The sequence below is a fragment of the Schistocerca cancellata genome, chromosome 1, assembly GCF_023864275.1.
Source record: "Schistocerca cancellata isolate TAMUIC-IGC-003103 chromosome 1, iqSchCanc2.1, whole genome shotgun sequence".
NCBI lineage: Eukaryota > Metazoa > Arthropoda > Insecta > Orthoptera > Acrididae > Schistocerca > Schistocerca cancellata.
In genome coordinates, this window is record NC_064626.1 from 511,519,442 (window position 1) to 511,540,131 (window position 20,690).

General features: G+C 44.6%; 1 protein-coding gene across 2 annotated transcripts in view; it reads right to left on the bottom strand.

Moving 5' to 3' along the window:
* Nucleotides 1–20,690, bottom strand: part of LOC126178310 (probable cytochrome P450 304a1) — a 157,261-nt gene that overhangs the window by 45,560 nt on the left and 91,011 nt on the right. For both annotated transcript variants that reach the window (XR_007536222.1, XM_049924522.1), the window contains exons 3-4: nucleotides 13,241–13,404; nucleotides 4,657–4,941 (exon numbers count right to left, since the gene is read on the bottom strand). Coding sequence is in view for 1 of the 2 variants with exons in the window: in XM_049924522.1 (XP_049780479.1) it covers nucleotides 4,657–4,941; nucleotides 13,241–13,404 (449 nt within the window). In the remaining variant the exon portion in view is untranslated. The remainder of the gene's footprint in view (nucleotides 1–4,656; nucleotides 4,942–13,240; nucleotides 13,405–20,690) is intronic.

A 20,690-nucleotide genomic window follows, 5' to 3' on the forward strand; every position in this document is an offset into this window, starting at 1 on the left:
TATGTATGGTCTCCACTGAGTTGTATTTTTTGTTTCCACTGTCTCCTCTCTCTTTTGATCCCTCTGATTCTATCTCCGTCCATCTCACTTTGTCTTTTACGTCCACTGTCTGTCACTGACCATCAATATCTCCTCTCTCTTTGGCTCCCACTGTTGCTGTCTTCATCCATCTCTCTCTCTCTCTCTCTCTTTCACTGCCACTTTGTCTCTCCCATCACTGTTTCCTCTCTTTTCATTTCCTAATGAGTAACGGAAAATATGTTTAAAAATGGAAGAACAGAGAAAATGGAAGAATGTGAAAAACAGAGAAGGAAAAATAATGTGTACGGAACTGAAACTTAAATTAAGAATAACAACGAAACATGCAACAGAAAAAATGGATGTTCCAGTGTGTGGGTCCCTTTTTGGATTAAAGTAAGAGCCTTTAACTCTTTATGTAGATTGTTCTTGTTCTAGTATTAATTTTTGTAAACTGAGCTGGTTGTTGGAAAAACAAATGTGTTATATACGGCAAATTTCAGAAGAAGTAGGTCGTATGCCCAATTCTTTGAACAACATTCTACTTTGCGTTGAAGAGATCCCCAAAAATTATGGTAGCCTAACAAATGTCACTGTGGAAAGAAAGTAAATAAAGTAATCTACCTATTGTAATTTTATGTCACCTATGTAACATTCACATTCCAAATAAGGATATGTTTAACCATTAGGACTTATTTAGCCGTTTCAGCAGTTCTGTGGCATGCTTCTCCCAAACAAATTTATTGTGACGTTATAATCCCAGGAATTCTACACTGTCATCCTTTTCCATTTGCTCTTCTTCATAATTTATGAATATACTGGTTGGAAACCTCGTACATGTAATGAACTGCGAGCAGTGAATATTTTGAAAGGTTGATGGCAGTGAGTTATTAATGTACATGATAATATCAGGAGCAGTCCTTTCTAAAACTGTATTCAAATTGCTACTTATTGCAGTTATTGTATCATTAGAAAGCCACTTTGCATCTGGCACTGTAACTGGTAAGAGATCATTACTATAGACAAGAAAAAGTAATGGCCCTAAGATGGACCGATGTAGGACAGAAATCATAATTAATTCCCAAGCTGCTGATGACTGATAGCTTAAGACACTGGTTTGTCCTACTGACACTCTTTGTTTCTTGCTTACGAGGTATAACTTGAACACCTTCAAAGCATTGCCCATGTTGCCACAGTATTCTAATTTCCTTAAAAGGATGATGTGATGTACATAGTTAGACACTTCTGACTAATCTCAGCAGAGAACTGTAATAAATTAAGTGTATTCTCACTATACAGGATGACTCTTATTAATGTTAAAAAAACCAAAGCAACGTAGATGACGCTGAGACAAGTAATTTAACGTAAGAAATATCCCAAAAATGGATGAAAAACGTTGAACGTATGACGTCACCAGATGATGTACCTCGCCGCACGTGCAATGGTTGGTCTTGCGCGTGAAGGGATGATTGAGCGGTGCAATACTTGCATTCATACAAACTGTAAAAATTTCGAACACCTTTTGTAAATGTAATCTGTTGTAAACACAGAAGTAACAAAATTATTACGATACAATATTGCAGTGCCTGTGTTATTCTGCATTACCATACAAAGTTCCTTTGGACATGCATGCATGTTCTGACGGACAACTATTGTTACGTGAAAAGGTTACGAGCTTTTCCCCTCTAATGTTTTAGTTTTGTGAGTACTAACATCTTGATACTCTCATGTAAAAGATTTAGTATGTTTTAAAATAATTTTAAAAATCGTATAATAATCTACCATACCGGTGTATATCCAAGGGTTTTTATTACTTCTGATTTATTGTTATACAGACGTTCACCTGAAGATGTGGCTTTTAGTGCCACGAAACCGGTAGTGATCCAATAGTAGAGGATTAAATACCCAAGATGTCATTAAATGTAATAGCAATTGCGAAAATGTGCTACCGTCAGCTGTAGAATGTAAAGATAACAACGTAAATTTGTATCGGACCGGGACTCGAACCCGGATTTCCCGCATATCGCGAGCGGTCGCCGTACCATTTGGCTTACAGTGCACCACTCAGGGCCAGATCCAGATTTCCGTATTATGTCAACCATGCGTCTACAACCTGTACTCGAACATACATTATGTACGTTCCCGTACAGGTGAGACATTTTACTTAAATGTCGGCGGATAAATACGATACTGCAGTGCCTGTGTTATCCTAAATTACGATGCAAAGCTCTTTTGGCTATGTATGCATGTCAGGAATATACATAATGGATGTACGAGTACAGGTTGCAGACGCATTGTTAACGACATATGGAAGCTCGGGTCTAGCTGTGAGCCGTGCACGAATTTTTTTTTTTTCTTTTTTTTTTTTTTTGGAAAAGCGGAAAATCCGAGCTAGAATCCCGGCCCAGCACAAATTTTAATTGTTGTCATTCCATTCTACAGTTGATGGTTGCCTGTATACATTTAATGTACAAAATTATTGTCCTCACTGTAACCAAGTAAAAGCCGTTCTTATTTTGTGATTATTTCCTTTTGACCCTTCTTTTTTTGTTTAAAGACATTATTCAGTAAAGAAAACGTAGGTCATCTTCTGGTAATGAGTCGGTTAGGATACTCATTTACTTGTGACGCAATATTGGAGGTTTTTGTTGTTCTGTACTTTGCAATAAACCAGCGGGACCGGCAAGTAAAATGATAAATCTTATCTCACAATAAATACAAAACTGTCCAATGCAATGCAGAAAATACTACCTGACAGACGCAAGACTCCAACCCTGAGCTCCACGCACTAAAGTCGCTCACGTGGGCCCAGAGCCACACGGACGTGAATACTTGACTTGGGTTGGGGTGATCAGGTGCGACAGACCGATAGGCTCAACCGCTGCTTGTGCGGTGGTGTACGTCATCTGGTGAAGTGACTTGTTCAACATTTGTCAACAACTTTTGCGGTTTTCCCAATCACTTGTCTGAGTGTCAGTTACAGCATTCGGAGGTTTTTAAGTGTTAGTAAGAATCACGCAGCCTTTCTCAGTACCCAAACTTTTCAAAAATGCAAACTGTGGTTTGGACTGTATATTATAAGGGGCGATCAAAAAGTTTCCGTTTGAATGCATTGTTGCAGCCTATATGCAACGTAGCACAAGTCAGATGCAGGTATCGAAGCAGTGACATTTAGGCAAGGGACTAGTGTGGTATTCGTGTCTTTCTGATGTGTGTGCAGTAAATGTGGAAAGGTGAACTGTTGCGACGCTATTACCAAATGCATCCAAACCAATGTGCTGCCAAAGGACAAACACCAGTGGACGTTTATCGGAGAATGAAGAATGTGTATGGGACAGCTTGCCTTTCGAAAACCACACTTGTGGAATGGTGCACCAAGTTCCATGCATCTCACAAATCGGAAGGAAGGGAGGAAGATTAGTCACGATTCGGCAGAGCACGCCGGTCGATCTGAGAGGCCAGCCTCACTCAAGTGGAAGACACTCGAGCACTCGCCCTATAGTTACGACCCCTCCCCATGTGATAATTATGCCCTCAGTCCATTAAAAAGGCTTCAAAGGGTCGACCATTACTGTCAGACGAGGATGTGCAGCAGGTAGTTATGGACCTCTATGCACTGCAGGATGCGGTTTTTTACCAAACAGGTGTCTTCAATCTGGTGCATTGCTGGGATGATCGCCTGTGCTCAGGGCGATCTTTCCTGATTGGCATAGCGATTCTTCACAGTATTGCCGTTGGATGGAAACTTCGTGATTGTCCCTTATTTTGTGGTCAGATGGTTAAGAAGCTGACTGTGCATTACCTTTTACAAAATTTCCGAAAATTCTGGCAAAAGTGAAATCCGTCTTTAGTTGATACCCTTTCTATATGGCTAATTTTCGGGTCAAATAAATTGGGAATCTGGCGTGGGGCTTCTAAAAGCGCAGGACTCTCGTAACATGTGCTGTGTGAGTAAACTGGCCCTGTAAGAAGAATGTGTATGGGGCAGCATATCTGTCGAAAGCTGTCATTGTGGAATGGTGCGCCAACTTTCGTGCTGGTAACGATTCGACACATGACGCCAGTCGATCTGGGAAGCCATTATCACTCAAGTGGGAGACAATCGAATACATGCCCTATAGAAGTGATCCCTCCCCATGGGATTATCACGCATTCAGTCCCTCAAAGAAAGCCTTGACGGGTCTAAGATTCCTGTGGGACGAGAATGTGCAGCAGGCAGTTACGCACTTCTTCGTTCAGCATGACGCAGTTTTTTTACCAAATGGGTGTCTTCAACCTGGTGCATTGGTGGGATGACTGCCTCAATGCTCACGGGGATTTTTCCTGATTGGAATATCGACTCGGGACCGTGCGGTCTTCAAACAGAAACTTTTTGACTACCCGTTACATTTGTGGTCAAATGGTTAAGAAGCCGTATGTGAGTCGCCTTTTATAAACTTTTCCAGAATTCTGACAAAAGTGAAATCGGGATATAGTTTCTTGCCTTTAATGTCAGCATATTTCACCCAGTCAGAAAATGTTCTAATGGTTAATTTTCGCCTTGTAGAAATTGGGAGTTTGGTGTGGGTACATGACAGCGAGGGACCATCGTAGCATGTGCTACGTGAGTAAACTGTCACTGTGAGAAGCTCTGCTGACCTCCAGGAAGAGACGCATCTTCTCAGAGCTGTGGACGTGGTCCCGGTAGCCGGAGAGGCGCGGCGCCAGCCACGACAGCCAGGGGTGCAGCGTGAGGAAGCCGCCCGTGGTATCGCTGGCCTTGGTGAACTGCAGCGCCGCACGCCCCAGCATGCGAGCCGTGGCGTCCGCGGAGCGCGGCAGCCGCGCACCCGTGTACACGTGCAGCAGCCCGTTGATGAAGCCTGGCGCCAGTGCGTCCGGTAGCAGCACGCTGCTCGCACCTGACGACGGGCGCACCACCGCCTGCCGAAACGACACACAGTGTCACTTGTAGCGTAGGGTTCCTCTCCTTTTACTTATTTCCTGTCCCCTCAAAAGGTTCAGACTGGACTACACTTAGGTGACAAAAGTCATGAGGTAGCAATGTGCACATATACTGACGGCGGTAGTATCGCGCACACAATGTAAGGGCAGGGCATTGGCGGAGTCGTCATTTATGCTCAGGTGATTCATGTGAAAAAGTTTCCAACGTGACTATGGTCGTACGACGGGAGATAACAGACTTTGAACGCAGGTTGGTAGTTGGAGCTAGACGCATGGGACATTACATTTCGGAAATCGTTAGAGAATTCAATATTCCGAGATCCACAGTGTCAAGAGCGTGCCGAGAATATCAGATTTCAAGCATGACCTCTCACCGCGGACAGCGCAGTCGCCGACGGTCTTCACTTAACGACCGAGAGCAGCGGCGTTTGCGTAGAGTCCCTAGTGCTAACAGGCTGGGCAGAAATCAATGTGGGACGTAGGACGACCGTTTCAGCCAGGACGGTGTGGCGAAATTTGGCGTTAATGGGCTACGGTAGCTGACGACCAACGTGTGTGTCTTTGCTAACAGCCTGCAGCGCCTCTCCTGAGCTCGTGACCATATCGTTTGGACTCTAGATGACTGGAAAACGCGGGTTGGTTGGATGTGACCCGATTTCAGTTGGTAAGAACTGATGGTAGATTCAAGTGTGGGGTAGACCCCACGAGGCCGTGGACCCAAATTATCAACAAGGCACTGTGAAAGTTGGTGGTGGTTCCATAAGGGTGTGGGCTGTGTTTGCATGGAATGGACTGGGTCCTTTGGTTCAACTGAACTAATCATTGACTGAAAACGGTTACGTTCGGCTATAGATGGAATTTTTATAGATCAATGACAATGCTCCCATGTCACATGGCCACAATTGTTCGCGACTGGTTAGAAGAAAATACTGGACAATTCGAGAGAATGGTTTGGCCGGACATGAATCCCATCGAACATTTACGGGACATAATCGAGAGATCAGTTCGTCACAGGATACTGCACCAGCAACGCTTTCGCAATTATAGTAGGCTATAGAGGCAGCATGGCTCAATATTTCTGCAAGGGATTTCCAACGACCTGTTGAGTCCATCCCACGTCGATTTGCTGCAGCACGCCGAGCAAAAGAAAGTACGACGTGATATGATTTTTGTCCCCTCAGTGTAATACAAAATAAAGTGTCGGTTATGTTATCAAATTGTTGACCTTTCACGCGAAGTTCTGCGTTTTTGGTAAGTTAGTAGTGAAAATGTCAACGGCCTTGCTGCAGTGCACCGGTTCCCGTGGGGTCACCGAAGTTAAACGCTGTCGGGCATGGTCGGCGCTTGGATGGGTGACCATCCAGGCCGCCATGCGCTGTTGCCATTTTTCGGGGTGCACTCAGCCTCGTGATGCCAATTGAGGAGCTACTCGACCGAATAGTAGCGGCTTCGGTCAAGAATACCATCATAACGGCCGGGAGAGCGGTGTGCTGACCCCACACCCTCCTATCCGCATCCACCCCTGAGGTTGACACGGCGGTCGGATGGTCCCGGTAGGCCACTCGTGGCCTGAAGACGGAGTGAGTGCTTTAGTAGTGAAAATATTCAGTGTCGTCACCCGTGATGATTTTTTCTAGAATATAATTGCCTACGTTTTCCATTTCAACCAAGTCGCGGCAGGTGTGCACGAGGTGTTTTTCTTCGGAATTCACGGTGTGAGGAGTAAACTTTGCACACACTTCAAAAAATTCTGGAGAATGTTTTGAACACTTGAATAGCGACGTTTCTCAATTGAGATTTGTGACACAACAATGTTGACACACTACGTTCGTACTCCACTCTTAAAACACTGCCTCCTCAAAACCGCGGCTTCCCCCGTCGGAGGTTCGAGTCCTCCCTCGGGCATATGTGTGTGTGTGTGTGTGTGTGTGATATCCTTAGCGTAAGTTAGTTTAAGTTACATTAAGTAGTGTGTAAGCTTAGGGACCGATGACCTCAGCAGTTTGGTCTCATAAGACCTTACCACAAATTTCCAATTTCCACAACTGGCTGTTCGAATGCAATCCGTTGTTTACAGTTGTTAGTTTCAGCTGCCAACATAGTTACTGCACTAACATCGCTTATATGCCAGGAAAAAAAAACAGTCTGAAAACTTTTTGGATGGACGGTGTGTATGTGAACGACCTTACACTGAACATTCATGAAGCAGAATTGATTATTTTTGCAGACTATAGTACTGTTATAATTAATTTCATTAGCGGGATTCCATTAGAGATTAATTCTACTAGAGCACATAATTTTACATTTCTGAACTTGACAATCTTCGCACCACTTCAAAATCTTATTAATGTCTGCCTGAATCTTTGTGCAACTACTTCATTATAGATACCTGCATCATCTACGTCAAACCGTCAAGGTGATTAATAAACAACATGGACAGAAAGGGTCCCGCACACTTACCTATGCCATAGTTGAAAATACTTTTACTTCCCTCGATGACTCACCATCCAAGGTAACATTCCTTGTCCCTCCTATCAGGTAATCCTCAGTCAAGTCACAAATTTCGCTTCATACCCGATACGATTACTTTCGATAATAAGCGTAGGTGAGATATTGAGTCAAATCTTTTTCAGAAGTCCAAAAATTATGCATCTGTCTGACAGCCTTGACTCTGATAAAAACGGGAACTGGAAGTTACACTCCTTCTTAAATGTCCAAGCAATGTCAATTTTTGCATAACGGGTAATATCAAATTTTTGAACTGAAAGTGTAAAAATTTGACTTCCGTTTCATTCACTTATCGCTGAGGAAAAAGGGGAATGCTTCTCTTAAGTACGTAAGAAGCATAATTTATGACGGCCAATCTAGGTCCTCTTACATGCACTATCGGCAGACAGATGCACAGAACTATAGCGTTATATCAGTGACCTCTGTTTGTTGTTAAATTATGGAACCCCTTATACACTCATGTTTTATTATCTTTTTAAAGAATAAATATCTCCTCTATAGGGATTGAAAGTGATTCTGCAAAAACTGAGATTCTTTGAAACTCACCTTATTCCATTCATCGACCAAATCTCATAGATTGTAAATAACGGCGCACATGTTGAAGCTGTTTTTCTTGACTTTCGGAAAGAGTTCTGTGATCTGAGCTATTACCAAGAGAACAAAACGCAAGTTTACGGAATATCTGACCGACTCAGTGATTGGAAAGAACTTCCTGGCAGATACAGGGTGTTTCAAAACTGACCGGTATATTTGAAACGGCAATAAAAACTAAACGAGCAGCGATAGAAATACACCGTTTGTTGCAATATGCTTGGGACAACAGTACATTTTCAGGCGGACAAACTTTCGAAACTACAGTGGTTACAATTTTCAACAACAGATGGCGCTGCAAGTGATGTGAAAGATAAAGAAGACAACGCAGTCTGTGGGTGCGCCATTCTGTACGTCGTCTTTCTGCTGTAAGCGTGTGCTGTTCACAACATGCAAGTGTGCTGTAGACAACATGGTTTATTCCTTAGAACAGAGGATTTTTCTGGTGTTGGAATTCCACCGCCTAGAACACAGTGTTGTTGCAACAAGACGAAGTTTTCAACGGAGGTTTAATGTAACCAAAGGACCGAAAAGCGATACAATAAAGGATCTGTTTGAAAAATTTCGACGGACTGGGAACGTGACGGATGAACATGCTGGAAAGGTAGGGCGACCGCGTACGGCAACCACAGAGGGCAATGCGCAGCTAGTGCAGCAGGTGATCCAACAGCGGCCTCGGGTTTCCGTTCGCCGTGTTGCAGCTGCGGTCCAAATGACGCCAACGTCCACGTATCGTCTCATGCGCCAGAGTTTACACCTCTATCCATACAAAATTCAAACGCGGCAACCCCTCAGCGCCGCTACCATTGCTGCACGAGAGACATTTGCTAACGATATAGTGCACAGGATTGATGACGGCGATATGCATGTGGGCAGCATTTGGTTTACTGACGAAGCTTATTTTTACCTGGACGGCTTCGTCAATAAACAGAACTGGCGCATATGGGGAACCGAAAAGCCCCATGTTGCAGTCCCATCGTCCCTGCATCCTCAAAAAGTACTGGTCTGGGCCGCCATTTCTTCCAAAGGAATCATTGGCCCATTTTTCAGATCCGAAACGATTACTGCATCACGCTATCTGGACATTCTTCGTGAATTTGTGGCGGTACAAACTGCCTTAGACGACACTGCGAACACCTCATGGTTTATGCAAGATGGTGCCCGGCCACATCGCACGGCCGACGTCTTTAATTTCCTGAATGAATATTTCGATGATCGTGTGATTGCTTTGGGCTATCCGAAACATACAGGAGGTGGCGTGGATTGGTCTCCCTATTCGCCAGACATGAACCCCTGTGACTTCTTTCTGTGGGAACACTTGAAAGACCAGGTGTACCGCCAGAATCCAGAAACAATTGAACAGCTGAAGCAGTACATCTCATCTGCATGTGAAGCCATTCCGCCAGACACGTTGTCAAAGGTTTCGGGTAATTTCATTCAGAGACTACGCCATATTATTGCTACGCATGGTGGATATGTGGAAAATATCGTACTATAGAGTTTCCCAGACCGCAGCGCCATCTGTTGCTGAAAATTGTAACTACTTTAATTTCGAAAGTTTGTCTGCCTGAAAATGTACTGTTGTCCCAAGCATATTGCAACAAACGGTGTATTTCTATCGCTGCTCGTTTAGTTTTTATTGCCGTTTCAAATATACCGGTCAGTTTTGAAACACCCTGTACAACTCAACGCATTGTTGTTGTTAACGGATGTCAAATCAAGGAGAATAAGAGTAACTTCAGGAATATCGCAAGGCAGTGTTATACACTGAGGAGACAAAAGTCATGGGATTTCTCCTAATATCGTGTCGGAACTCCTTTTGCCCAGCGTAGTGCAACAACTGGACGCGGCATGGACTCAAGAAGTCGTTGGAAGTCCCCTGCAGAAATATTGAGCCATGCTGCCTCTATAGCCGTCCGTAATTAAAAAAAGCGTTGCTGCTGCAGGATTTTGTGCACGAACTCTCGATTATGTCCCATCAATGTTCGGTGGGATTCACTTCGGGCGACCTGCATGGCCAAATCATTCGCTCGAATTGTCCAGAATGTTCTTCAAACCAGTCGCGAACAACTGTGCGCCAGCGACGTGGTGAATTGTCGTCCATAAAAATTCCATCATTGTTTGCGAACATGTAGTCCATGAATGGCTGCAAATGGTCTCGAAGTAGCCGAACATAACCATTTCCAGACAATGACGGTTCAGTTGAACTAGACGACCCAGTCCGTTCCACGCAACACAGCCCACATCATTATGGAGCCACCACTAGCTTGCACAGTGCTTTGTTGATAACTAGGGTTCACGGCTTCGTGGGGTCTGCGCCACACTCGAACCCTACCATCAGCTCTTACCAACTGTAACCACGACTCATCTGACCAGGCCACGATTTTCCAATCATCTAGGACCAACCGATATGGTCATGAATCCAGGAGAGGCGCTGCAAGAGATTTCGTATTGTTAGCAAAGGCACCCGAGACAGTAGTCTGCAGCCATAGCCTATTAACGCCAGATTTCGCCACACTGTCCTAAAGGAAACGTTCGTCGTAGGTCTCACATTGATTTCTGCGCAGTCTCTTAGCACTGAAAACGCTACGCAAACGCCGCTGCTCTCGGTAGTTAAGTGAATGCCGTCGCCACTGTGTCATCTATGGTGAGAGATAATAACTGAATATTGGTATTCTCGGCGCAGGCTTGAAATTGTGGATCTCGGAATAGTGAATTCCCCCCTAACGATTAGCGGAATGGAATATCCCATGGGTCTAGCTGCAACTACCAATCCGCTTTCAAAGTCTTTATTCCCGTCGTGTGAGCATTATCAGGTCGAAAACCTTTACACACGAATCACCTTAGTACAAATGACAGCTACGGCAATGCACTCCCCTTTATACCTTGTGTATGGGATACAAGCGCAATCTGTAAATGTGCGTATCGTTGTGCAATGACTTGCGTCACCTCAGTGTAGTGTCTTTATTGTTTACATTTTCTGCTAATGATCTAGCAGATAACGTCGGGAGCTCTGTGAGGCTGTTCACAGATGATGATTTTGTATACAGCAGAGTGACAATGCGAGCCATTACTGAACATTGCCATAGTCCACTAATGAGCAAAAATATCACGACCACTGCCCACGGCAAGTCTGAGTGCTGCCTGGAGGCTTTGCAGGCACGTGACTTTAACAGAGACAACTAGGCAATCATTCTAGTGATGACAGGAGCCAGAAGTGGGGAAATCGACTGCCTTAAGCGACATTGACCATGACTAATGTTGTGTTTCACGCTGCTACTTCTGCTGATTAGGCCTCCCCTCCATCGTATCTGCGATCGGCATAGCCCACATTAGCAGTAACATGAGCTCCACTGGTCGTTCAAAGAGGCCCCCAGCAGCGGCCGGACTACTTTGCCACGCCCACCATGGGCGCCAAGCACATACAACGAAGACTTCATTGTGCTTGGAGAGACTTCTGGGAGGAGTTGTGATCTGCAGGAACAGCAACAGCCAATCGCCTGCACGGTGAATTAACGTGGCACCTGCCAGTGTGCCAGACACACATCGGCGAGTAGTCTTCAGTGGTCAGTCTTCAGTGAGTTCAGTCTATGGTGGATAGTCAGTTGTCTGGGATCCAGTTCTTCAGTAGAATTCGTCTGGAAATAGCAACTGCCATACTAGAATATGGCATTAACGTAAACAGGCACAACTCCCTGAATCGTCACCATCCATAGCGCAGTGACGTGGCTACGGATTTAGCCGCCGGACAAGCGTTACTGCTGGATGTGACTATCGATAACAGAACTCAGTTCTCAGTCAGTACAGATTAAATGTGTAATCCGAGATAGATGTTAAGGTATTTGCAAATTACCATAAATAAGTGTTCTTGTGGTGGAGTAATTTATTTCGTGTACCTGTTGCAGAACTCTTGCACTGGCACTGCGTTATTGTTACAACAGGCAGACTGTGATGGTTCAGCTTCTGGGAAGGAGCATCTCGGGTGCGGCGAAATTGGTTGACAGTTTGCGTTCTATTATCGCGAGCATGTATTGAAAGTAGCCGGTGGATGGTGAAACCATCAGTAGGCGACAAAGTACTGGATGTCCACGCCTCATCAGAGAACATGGAGGTCAGAGGCTCGCCAGCTGTCCGAGGCAGAACAAACGGCGATCAGTGGCAGATCTGACGACAGAGGACAATGACGGTGCTGGCACAAGTGTTCTGGAACACACCATTCACTACACGTTACTGAACATGTGGCTCCCGTGCTCCCAACGTCACCATCAATTGCGTGTGCAGTGGGTACTGGATCATCGAGACTGGACCGTGGAGCAATGGAAACATATCATATCATCTGGTCTGATGAGTCACGTTTCTTCATACACCAGGTCGTGTTCGGATACGCCGTCATCCAGGGGAACGGTTGCTAGAAGCATTCACTGCGCCACGGATGCATGCTGGTGTGGTCGGTATTATGCTACGGAGGACATTAACCTGCGCTTTTATGCGGCTAGCAGTGGTAACTGAATACACTGCGACACCTGTGCACTGCGTAAACATTACTTCAGACCTCCTGCATCCATTCATGTTTGATGTCTTCCCTGATAGCGGCAGCATCTTCAAGCAGGAAAATCTCCGTGTCGTCAGGGAAGAATCGTTCTAGATTGGCTTGAGGAATATGATACTGAACTCATATTGACGTCTTGGCCACCAAATTCACCTGGTCTGAACCTAACGGAACACATCAGGAATGCTGTTAGGCGTCAGCTCCGCCCAGCAAACCAGCCGTCCATAATTTAGGAAAACTGCGTATCCTGTGCGTACATATATGTGCCGTACACCTATGAAAACCTACGAAGGACTAGTCGAACCCATGACAAGCAGAATCGCTGCTGTATTGCGATTCAGAGTTGGACCAACACGCTGTACAGCAGATGGACGTAAAGTTTTGGCTCAACTGTGTACCAGCAATGGCAGTTTTAGAATCTTGCCAGCTATCCTATACATTTCTGTTGAGTCATTTTGGAGCAGCTTATGGCCGAAATCGGGGAGATTTTCTTTTTAAATTGTTGGCGTATTGTTTGGCGACAGGTAGAATCTGGCAGCAAAGCAACCTTGACCGTCATCTAGAGTCGTAGCAGACGAACCCAGCCAGCTGAGTTGGCAAGCAGAGAGACGGACAGAGACCTCGACCCACCTGGTCTTCGCGGCCTCCTCGGATCAACTCCACCAGGTCTCGCAACTCCGCCCCCATCTCGGCCTCCAGCTTCTCAGAGCGACGGCCGAACCCGAAGTCCCGCATGTTCCTCAGCGAAAACCGCCGCTGCTCCAGCCACTGGGGGCCATCCGTGAAGAAGATGCCTGCAGAGCGACAACAGACATGTGTACAGCCGATGTCCTGGAAGCTAGTTGGTATCAGGAAATAGAAAATTTTTTACACATTTTCAACTAATGGCTTCGATACAGAAAACATATTGCAGTTACAAGAATCGAAGGACATGAAAGGGAAACGGTAGATGAGAAGGTAATGAGGCAGGATTTTAGCATATTCCCTATTCAGTCTGTGCACTGAGCAAGCAGTAACATAAATCACGGAGAAATTTTGGGAAGGTGATTAAAGTTCAAGGAGACGAAGTTAAAAACCTTGATGTTTGTCGGTGACACTGTAATTCTATCAGAGACAGCAAAGGAGTTGGAAGATATCTTGAAAAGACTGGATTACAGTCCTCTACGTATCGCTCCATTAAAAATCTTGAGGACAAGATCAGATTAATTAAGTGCGCACAGAAGCATTTAAACAGTCATTTCTTTCCCCACTCCATGCGAGCATGGAACGGGAATAAGCCCTAATAACTTGTACAGTCGGAAGTACCCTCTGCCATGCTTTCCACAGTGTTTTGCTTAGCATAGATGAAGATGTTGGTGTCTTGAAAACAGGTTATAAGATGAACATAAGCAAAAGTAAAACAAGGGTAATCGAGTGAAGTTCCATCAAATGAGTTGAGCATCTGTTGAAACTTCTGGGCTGTGAGCCCGTGGTCGATATGTAAAACTACTGCTCGATGTTTCGACTCCGACTGCTGGAGACACTTCCGGAGGTAAAACGGCAACTGCATCAAAGGCTCGATGGGCAGTCGCATTTATAGAGCTGCACAGAGGGCACCACCACTCGTCACGTGAAGCCAATTGCGTGATTATCTTTGATTGGCGCCATCGTTCTCGGTTGAAAGTCGTCGACAGTCATTCGGTTGGAGCAAAGTCGACATCCATCTTTTATCTAACTTAATACCTTATCTTTTTCTATTAAAATTATTATGGTGTTTGTGAATCTCCATGGCCTCTGTATACACTGATCAGCCAGAACATGATGACCACATACCTAATAGGCGTTATGTCCACCTTTGACACAGATAACAGCGGCGACGCGTCGTGGTATGGAAACAGTGAGGCCTTAGTAGGTCGCTGGAGGGTGTTGGAACCGCATCTGCACACACAAGTCGCCTAATTCCCGTAAATTCCGGGGATAGGGGCGACGAGCTCTAACGCCACGTTTTATCACGTCCTAGATGTGTTCACTGGAGTTCAGATCTGGCGAGCTGGGGGGCCAGCACATCAATTGGAAACCGCCACTATGTTCCTCGAACCACTTCATGACATTCCTGGCCTCGTTGACATGGCGCATTATCTTGTTGAAAAGTGTCACTGCCATCAGGAAACAACGTGGTCTGTAACCGGTGTACGATACTTCTTGGCCGTAATGATGCCTTGCACAAGCTCCACTGGACCCATGGATTTCCACGTGAATGTTCCCAGAGCATAATGAAGCCGCGGCCAGCTTGTCTACGTCTCACAGTACAGGTGTTAAGGAGATGCTCCCCTGGAAGATGACGGATTCGCGCCGTCCCATCTGCATGATGAAGAAGGTATTGGGATTCATTAGACCATGCAACGCTCTGCCACTTCACAATGTCCAGTGCCGATGGCCATGTGCCCGTTTCAATCGTAGCTGCCGATATCGTAGTGTTAACATTGACACCGGCATGGGTCGTCGGCAGAGGAGGCCCATCGTTAGACGTGTTTGGTGCAGTGTGTGTTCAGACAAACTTGCACTCTGCCCAGCATTAAAGTCTGATGTTAGTTCCGCCACAGTTCACCGCCTGTCCTGCTTTACCAGTCTGCGCGGAATTAGCCGAGCGGTCTGAGGCGCTGCAGTCATGGACTGTGCGGATGGTCCCGGCGGAGGTTCGAGTCCTCCCTCGGGCATTGGTGTGTGTGTGTTTGTCCTTAGGATAGTTTAGGTTAAGTAGTGTGTAAGCTTTGGGACTGATGACCTTAGCAGTTAAGTCCCATAAGATTTCACACACATTTGAACTTTTTTTTTTTTGAGGCCGCCCGACCCCACGACGTCTGAATGTGGTTACACCTTGGTTTCGCCACGTGTTAAAAACACTCACCATAGCACTCCTCGAAGAACCAACAAGTAGTGCAGTTTCCGAAATGCTTCTGCCGAGCTTCCGGGCCATCATAATCTGTCCTGGGCCAAACTCAGCTTGATCACGCGGCTTCCCCATTCCACACACGAACAGCACGCTCACTGATACTACATGCACCGTCCGTTTGTCTGGCTAGCAGTCCTTCCTCGCCAGGTGACGCTGCTGTCACCTGGACGGATTGATATCAATAGTAGGTCGGTGGTCATAATGTCTGGCTGATCAGTGTAAGCGCGCATGATAATGCGTTGTGATCGCAAACACGCTCGTCCCACTGAGTTTTAGCTCGTGGTGTCCATCACGGAAAACATGTTCTGCTATGGCTGATTTTAAATGAAAAAACAAGTTTACTGTTACCAGTCACCGTTTTATTTATTTCCACGACGCGTTTCAAAGGTTTAAACCTCCATCATCGGGTGGATTTACATTATTTAGTATGACATTTGTGTGTGTGTTGTGTTACGATTTTTGGAGGAACTTGTGGCACTGCCTAGTGGAGAAACAAGACACTATTTCAGAACATGGTTTTGGATTTCTTCTGACAAAAAATTAAACTGATATCTAATGGTAAACATAAAATAAGTAAAATAGAGTAGGCTACCTCCAGTGGTCACAGGTTCCTATTCGCTGTCGTAACATATCACATGTATACTGTCACATTTGTATTTGGAATGACGTTATTCTTGAGACAATTCCTATTGAAGTGTGTGTGTGTTTTGTCGTCATTGCGACCTTTTCTGCACTGTTTTTGTACTCGAAAATAGCCTTGATTGCCTGACTGGGCAGATTAACTTTAAATGCGAACATTTTAGGTTAGGCTTTACTGTGACTGTTATTGACATTAAATGAAACAAGTTTACTGTTACCAGTCACCGTTTTATTTATTTCCATTATTACTGTCACATTTGTAACAAATGTGACCGTATACATGTGATGTGTTACGACAGCGAATAGGAACCTGTGACCTCTGGAGGTACTCTATTTTACTTATTTTATGTTTACTATTAGATATCAGTTTAATTTTTTGTCAGAAGAAATCTAAAGCCGTGTTCTGAAATAGTGTCTTGTTTCTCCACTAGGCAGTGCCACAAGTTCCTCCAAAAGTCGTAACACAACACACACACAAATGTCATACTAAATAATGTAAATCCACCCGATGATGGAGGTTTAAACCTTTGAAACGCATCGTGGAAATAAATTAAAACGGTAACTGGTAACAGTAAACTTGTTGTTTCATTTAATGTCAACAACAGTCACGGTAAAGCCTAACCTAAAATGTTCGCATTTAAATTATGGCTGATTTGTCAGAATGTTCCAGACGGCAGTTAATTTGGTGTTCAGTAAGACGGGTGTTAACACTTACAAGAGCTGCAGACAGTCAATAAATGACCAGCTAAGTCTCACAGAAGCCTTTTTTAAAGATCTTGGAATTCTTACACTCATTTCCCAATACCTTTAATACTTAATGACTTTAGGCACTGAAAATAAAACTTAGTTTCAGCTAAACTGTAATGTACACAACCACAATACAATACCTATAAACAATTTTCATCTGGACTTTGACTCCCCTGTTCATGGTTGATTGTGAACTCTGGTGTAAAAGTCTTCAACAAGCTACCTTCAAACATAAAGCAAGAAATTTGAAATCCCAACCAATTCAAAAGAATACAGCTGTATCGAAGACTTCACATGCATGCAATTTATTTTTGACTTATAAAGCTTCTTTGTATAGAACGTTCGAAGTACTATGGTTGGGGAGATGAACGTGCGAAAGGCAGCTGACACTAAGGTCCACGCCCGCGACACGAAGCGTCTGTCCTCGTGCTTTGTTCATGGTCACTGTGCGGTGATACCAATAGATATCATGCCTTTACCCGCGCGAGTGTTATCTTTGTCTTTGTTGTAAGCTTGAGTGCTCGTAGGAAGTGATGAATGTTCACATAGCACATGTGTATGCTTTAGCACAATAAATCTATATGTAATATCACTCACCATGTTACGTGTTAATAGAGGTGAAGTAGTAACTCGTCCCGTAGTAGTGACAGCAAGACGAACGGTTTTCGTGCCGCTACATTCCATTTTCGAGGAAGTGCTTTACGGGGCGATGAATGGAACAACGGACACGCCTGGCAAACATAACAGTGAAACAAGAGGAGCTTTCAGCTCCGCAGCCCGTGTTGCATTCAGCAAACACCAGTTCTCTGTCTTTTCCGGCGATGAACAATAATCTGCTCCTCAATAAGTTGCTCACCCAGGATCAGCAACGTAAAATTTTCTATATTCTGGCCCACCAAACCGAAGCTAAAATTCACACAAGAGAAAGTTTTTTTCTGGCAACACGGTATTAGTAATGACTCGGACACGTTCACAGTGGTAGTGTCGCAGTTGGTTACATGTGATGGAGCAAATCGACCAAGCTACATCTCAGGCCTCTCAACCCTGTCAGTCATACCGAACGGACAGTTTTCATCCATAAGGACTTGCAAAGCTGTCAATTCGTGTGGCTCAGAGACGGTTCCGTACAGCCTCCGCACTCACTCCACTATTCCGAGCCATTTAGGGTCTTTTTAGAAGAGGAAACTCGTTCGTCATCGACAGAAACTGTACACGGAATACCATGTCCAGGCTGAAGCCTGCATACGGACGACGGAGCCCTCCTCACTGCATATACCCCACAACCATTAATTTGATGTGGCCGAGCGGTTCTAGGCGTTTCAGTCTGGAACCACGCTGGTGCTACGGTCGCAGGTTCGAATCCTGCCTCGGGCATGGATGTGTGTGATGTCCTTAGGTCAGTTAGGTTTAAGTAGTTCTAAGTCTAGGGGACTGATGACCTCAGATGTTAAGTCCCATAGTGCTTAGAGCGATTTGAACCATTAGATTTGCAGGCACATACACCAACATCAAACGACTGCGAGCTCCCGCCGCCTCGCAATCCTACACCTCTTTGTACATTCTCTGGCAGGGTATTAAGGTGCAAGTTCCCGAAGGTGAAAGAAGCTTCTGGTTTCACGTCGACGGCGCCACGTCAAGATTCAGCAGATCGAGCGTATTGGCCAATGGCCAGCTGCTTACTCGGTCCGTGAAAGATCTTACGCGGAGGTAACGGTGGTAAATGGCAAACGGGTTTTTTGGCAATACTTTCTGCGCACTGCCAATGCAAGTCGTTGAAAAGGGCTCACTTCCGTTCCGCTCGTGCGACCAGCCACAACACAGTTAATCGCCTTCCCCAAAAGTATTCGATGGGCAGAAAGATGTAAGTGATGTTTGCATCGTTTTAAGTCATCAGTTCGGCACTACACGGCATTCACCTCTTCAAAAAAAGGGAGGAGCTGATGTGACAACAATGGTACATATCGTGTCGTCAGCAGTGGGAGTATGAACGATATCTCAGACTCATGTTTGTTATCTTTGTCGTGATATTGAGCGCTTGTAACAAATGATGCTTATTCACGTAGCACGTGTGTATGCTATAGCACGATAAAGCTATAATTAATATCTCTCATCGTGTTCCACGTTAATATAGAGGATGTAATAACCAATCCCCATCACGGCATAACAAAAACTCATAGGGAATTGTACACTTTTAAATCGAAATGGTAATTTATTAGGAATAAGCGGCATTTGGGATGTAAAAATTCGCTCCTCTGCGCCAGTTACCGTCAAAATTTCCTCTTGTGTGAATTTGCATTGGAGGGAAGTGACTTTAAGCCTGTGTGAGTGAAGGGTTCCGAGGAGCGAAATAACAGCATGTTGCTCTCGAGCAGACTTGCATTGCGCCTCGATTTTGGAAGGGATTTCCCAAGTGCGAGTTACAGCCTGATGTTCTCGGACTGCAGCAAATCTCTCCTCAAGATTTTCAATGAATTCTTGAGATCACGTAATCAGTCTTTTAGTCGTTCTGGTGTATCAAGAAAGACATCAGACCATTCTCTAGTCATGTTTATTCATAAACGAAACGAATTCAACATGCAACATGTAGGCACCCAAATCACAAAGCAAACTAAATAAATTAGTTTCTTCTTAGCAAGAATATAAATAAAACCCGCCAGAAGAAATAAAACAATGTCGTTAAGTTTTTAATACACAGAACGAAATCAGTAAATCCATAGGGTATATCCCAGCCAAGTAAATTCAGTGTTAGCTGTCTTCATAAAGATAAGGTTGCATTGCTTGATTCTATCACTGACACAAACTTCCGAAAATACTTCTGGCACTGATATAAAAAATAAAGCTTTCCTAGAACAGAAGTTAGATATAAATGGAACCATCGCAAGAAGCAAACCAGTGTTGTTAAGTTTTTATTACACAAAACGAAAACACTAAATCCGTGCATCCTAAGCAAGTAAATTAGCTATTAGTCTGTGTTCGTAACATCGCGGTGGTTAATCCTGTCACTAATGTAAACTTTCGATAACTAGCACATCTGTCACTGAGTTAAAAAGACTAGCACTGCCATCTATTGGTTCTTTGGCGAACAACGAAAACTAGAGTCCCATAGGTTGGCTCTTTGGTGTACTGTGCCGTGATGATTAAACATCCTAACTGTTCAGCTGAGCGCCGACCGGAGTGGCCGAGCGGTTCTAGGCGCTTCAGTCTGAAACCGCTCGACCGCTAGGTCGTAGGTTCGAATTCTGCCTCGGGCATGAATGTGTGTGATGTCCTTAGGTTAGTTAGGTTTAAGTAGTTCTAAGTTCTAGGGGACTGATGACCTCAGATGTTAAGTCCCATAGTGCTCAGAGCCATGTTTGTTAAGCTGAGCAAACGAGTTTAGATAAAACTTTAAATTACGATTGCTAATTTTTTTGGTTTTCTGATTTTGCTTAAATAAAGCCCGTATGCTGTCCTAAGCTACGCTCAGGCTAGCTACGCTCAGGTTACCTGTGAAAGCACCATGAAAATGCATCTAGTAGTCTTGGAGATTAGCATATTCAAACAAAACATAAACACTTTGTTGCTTTCAGATATTTTGCATCTCTTCTGGGAGAACGGTGGTAGAAAAAATATCAGGTCCCCGCGAAACCGTTACAACTCGACACAAAAACAAAACAAACAAAGAAATGGAGATTAAGGGAAGTCCATTCCTATGATAGAAGTGAGCTCGGTAGGCAAAGCTTTACTTCCGATATTTGCAGACTACCCCGCAGTCGTCTGATC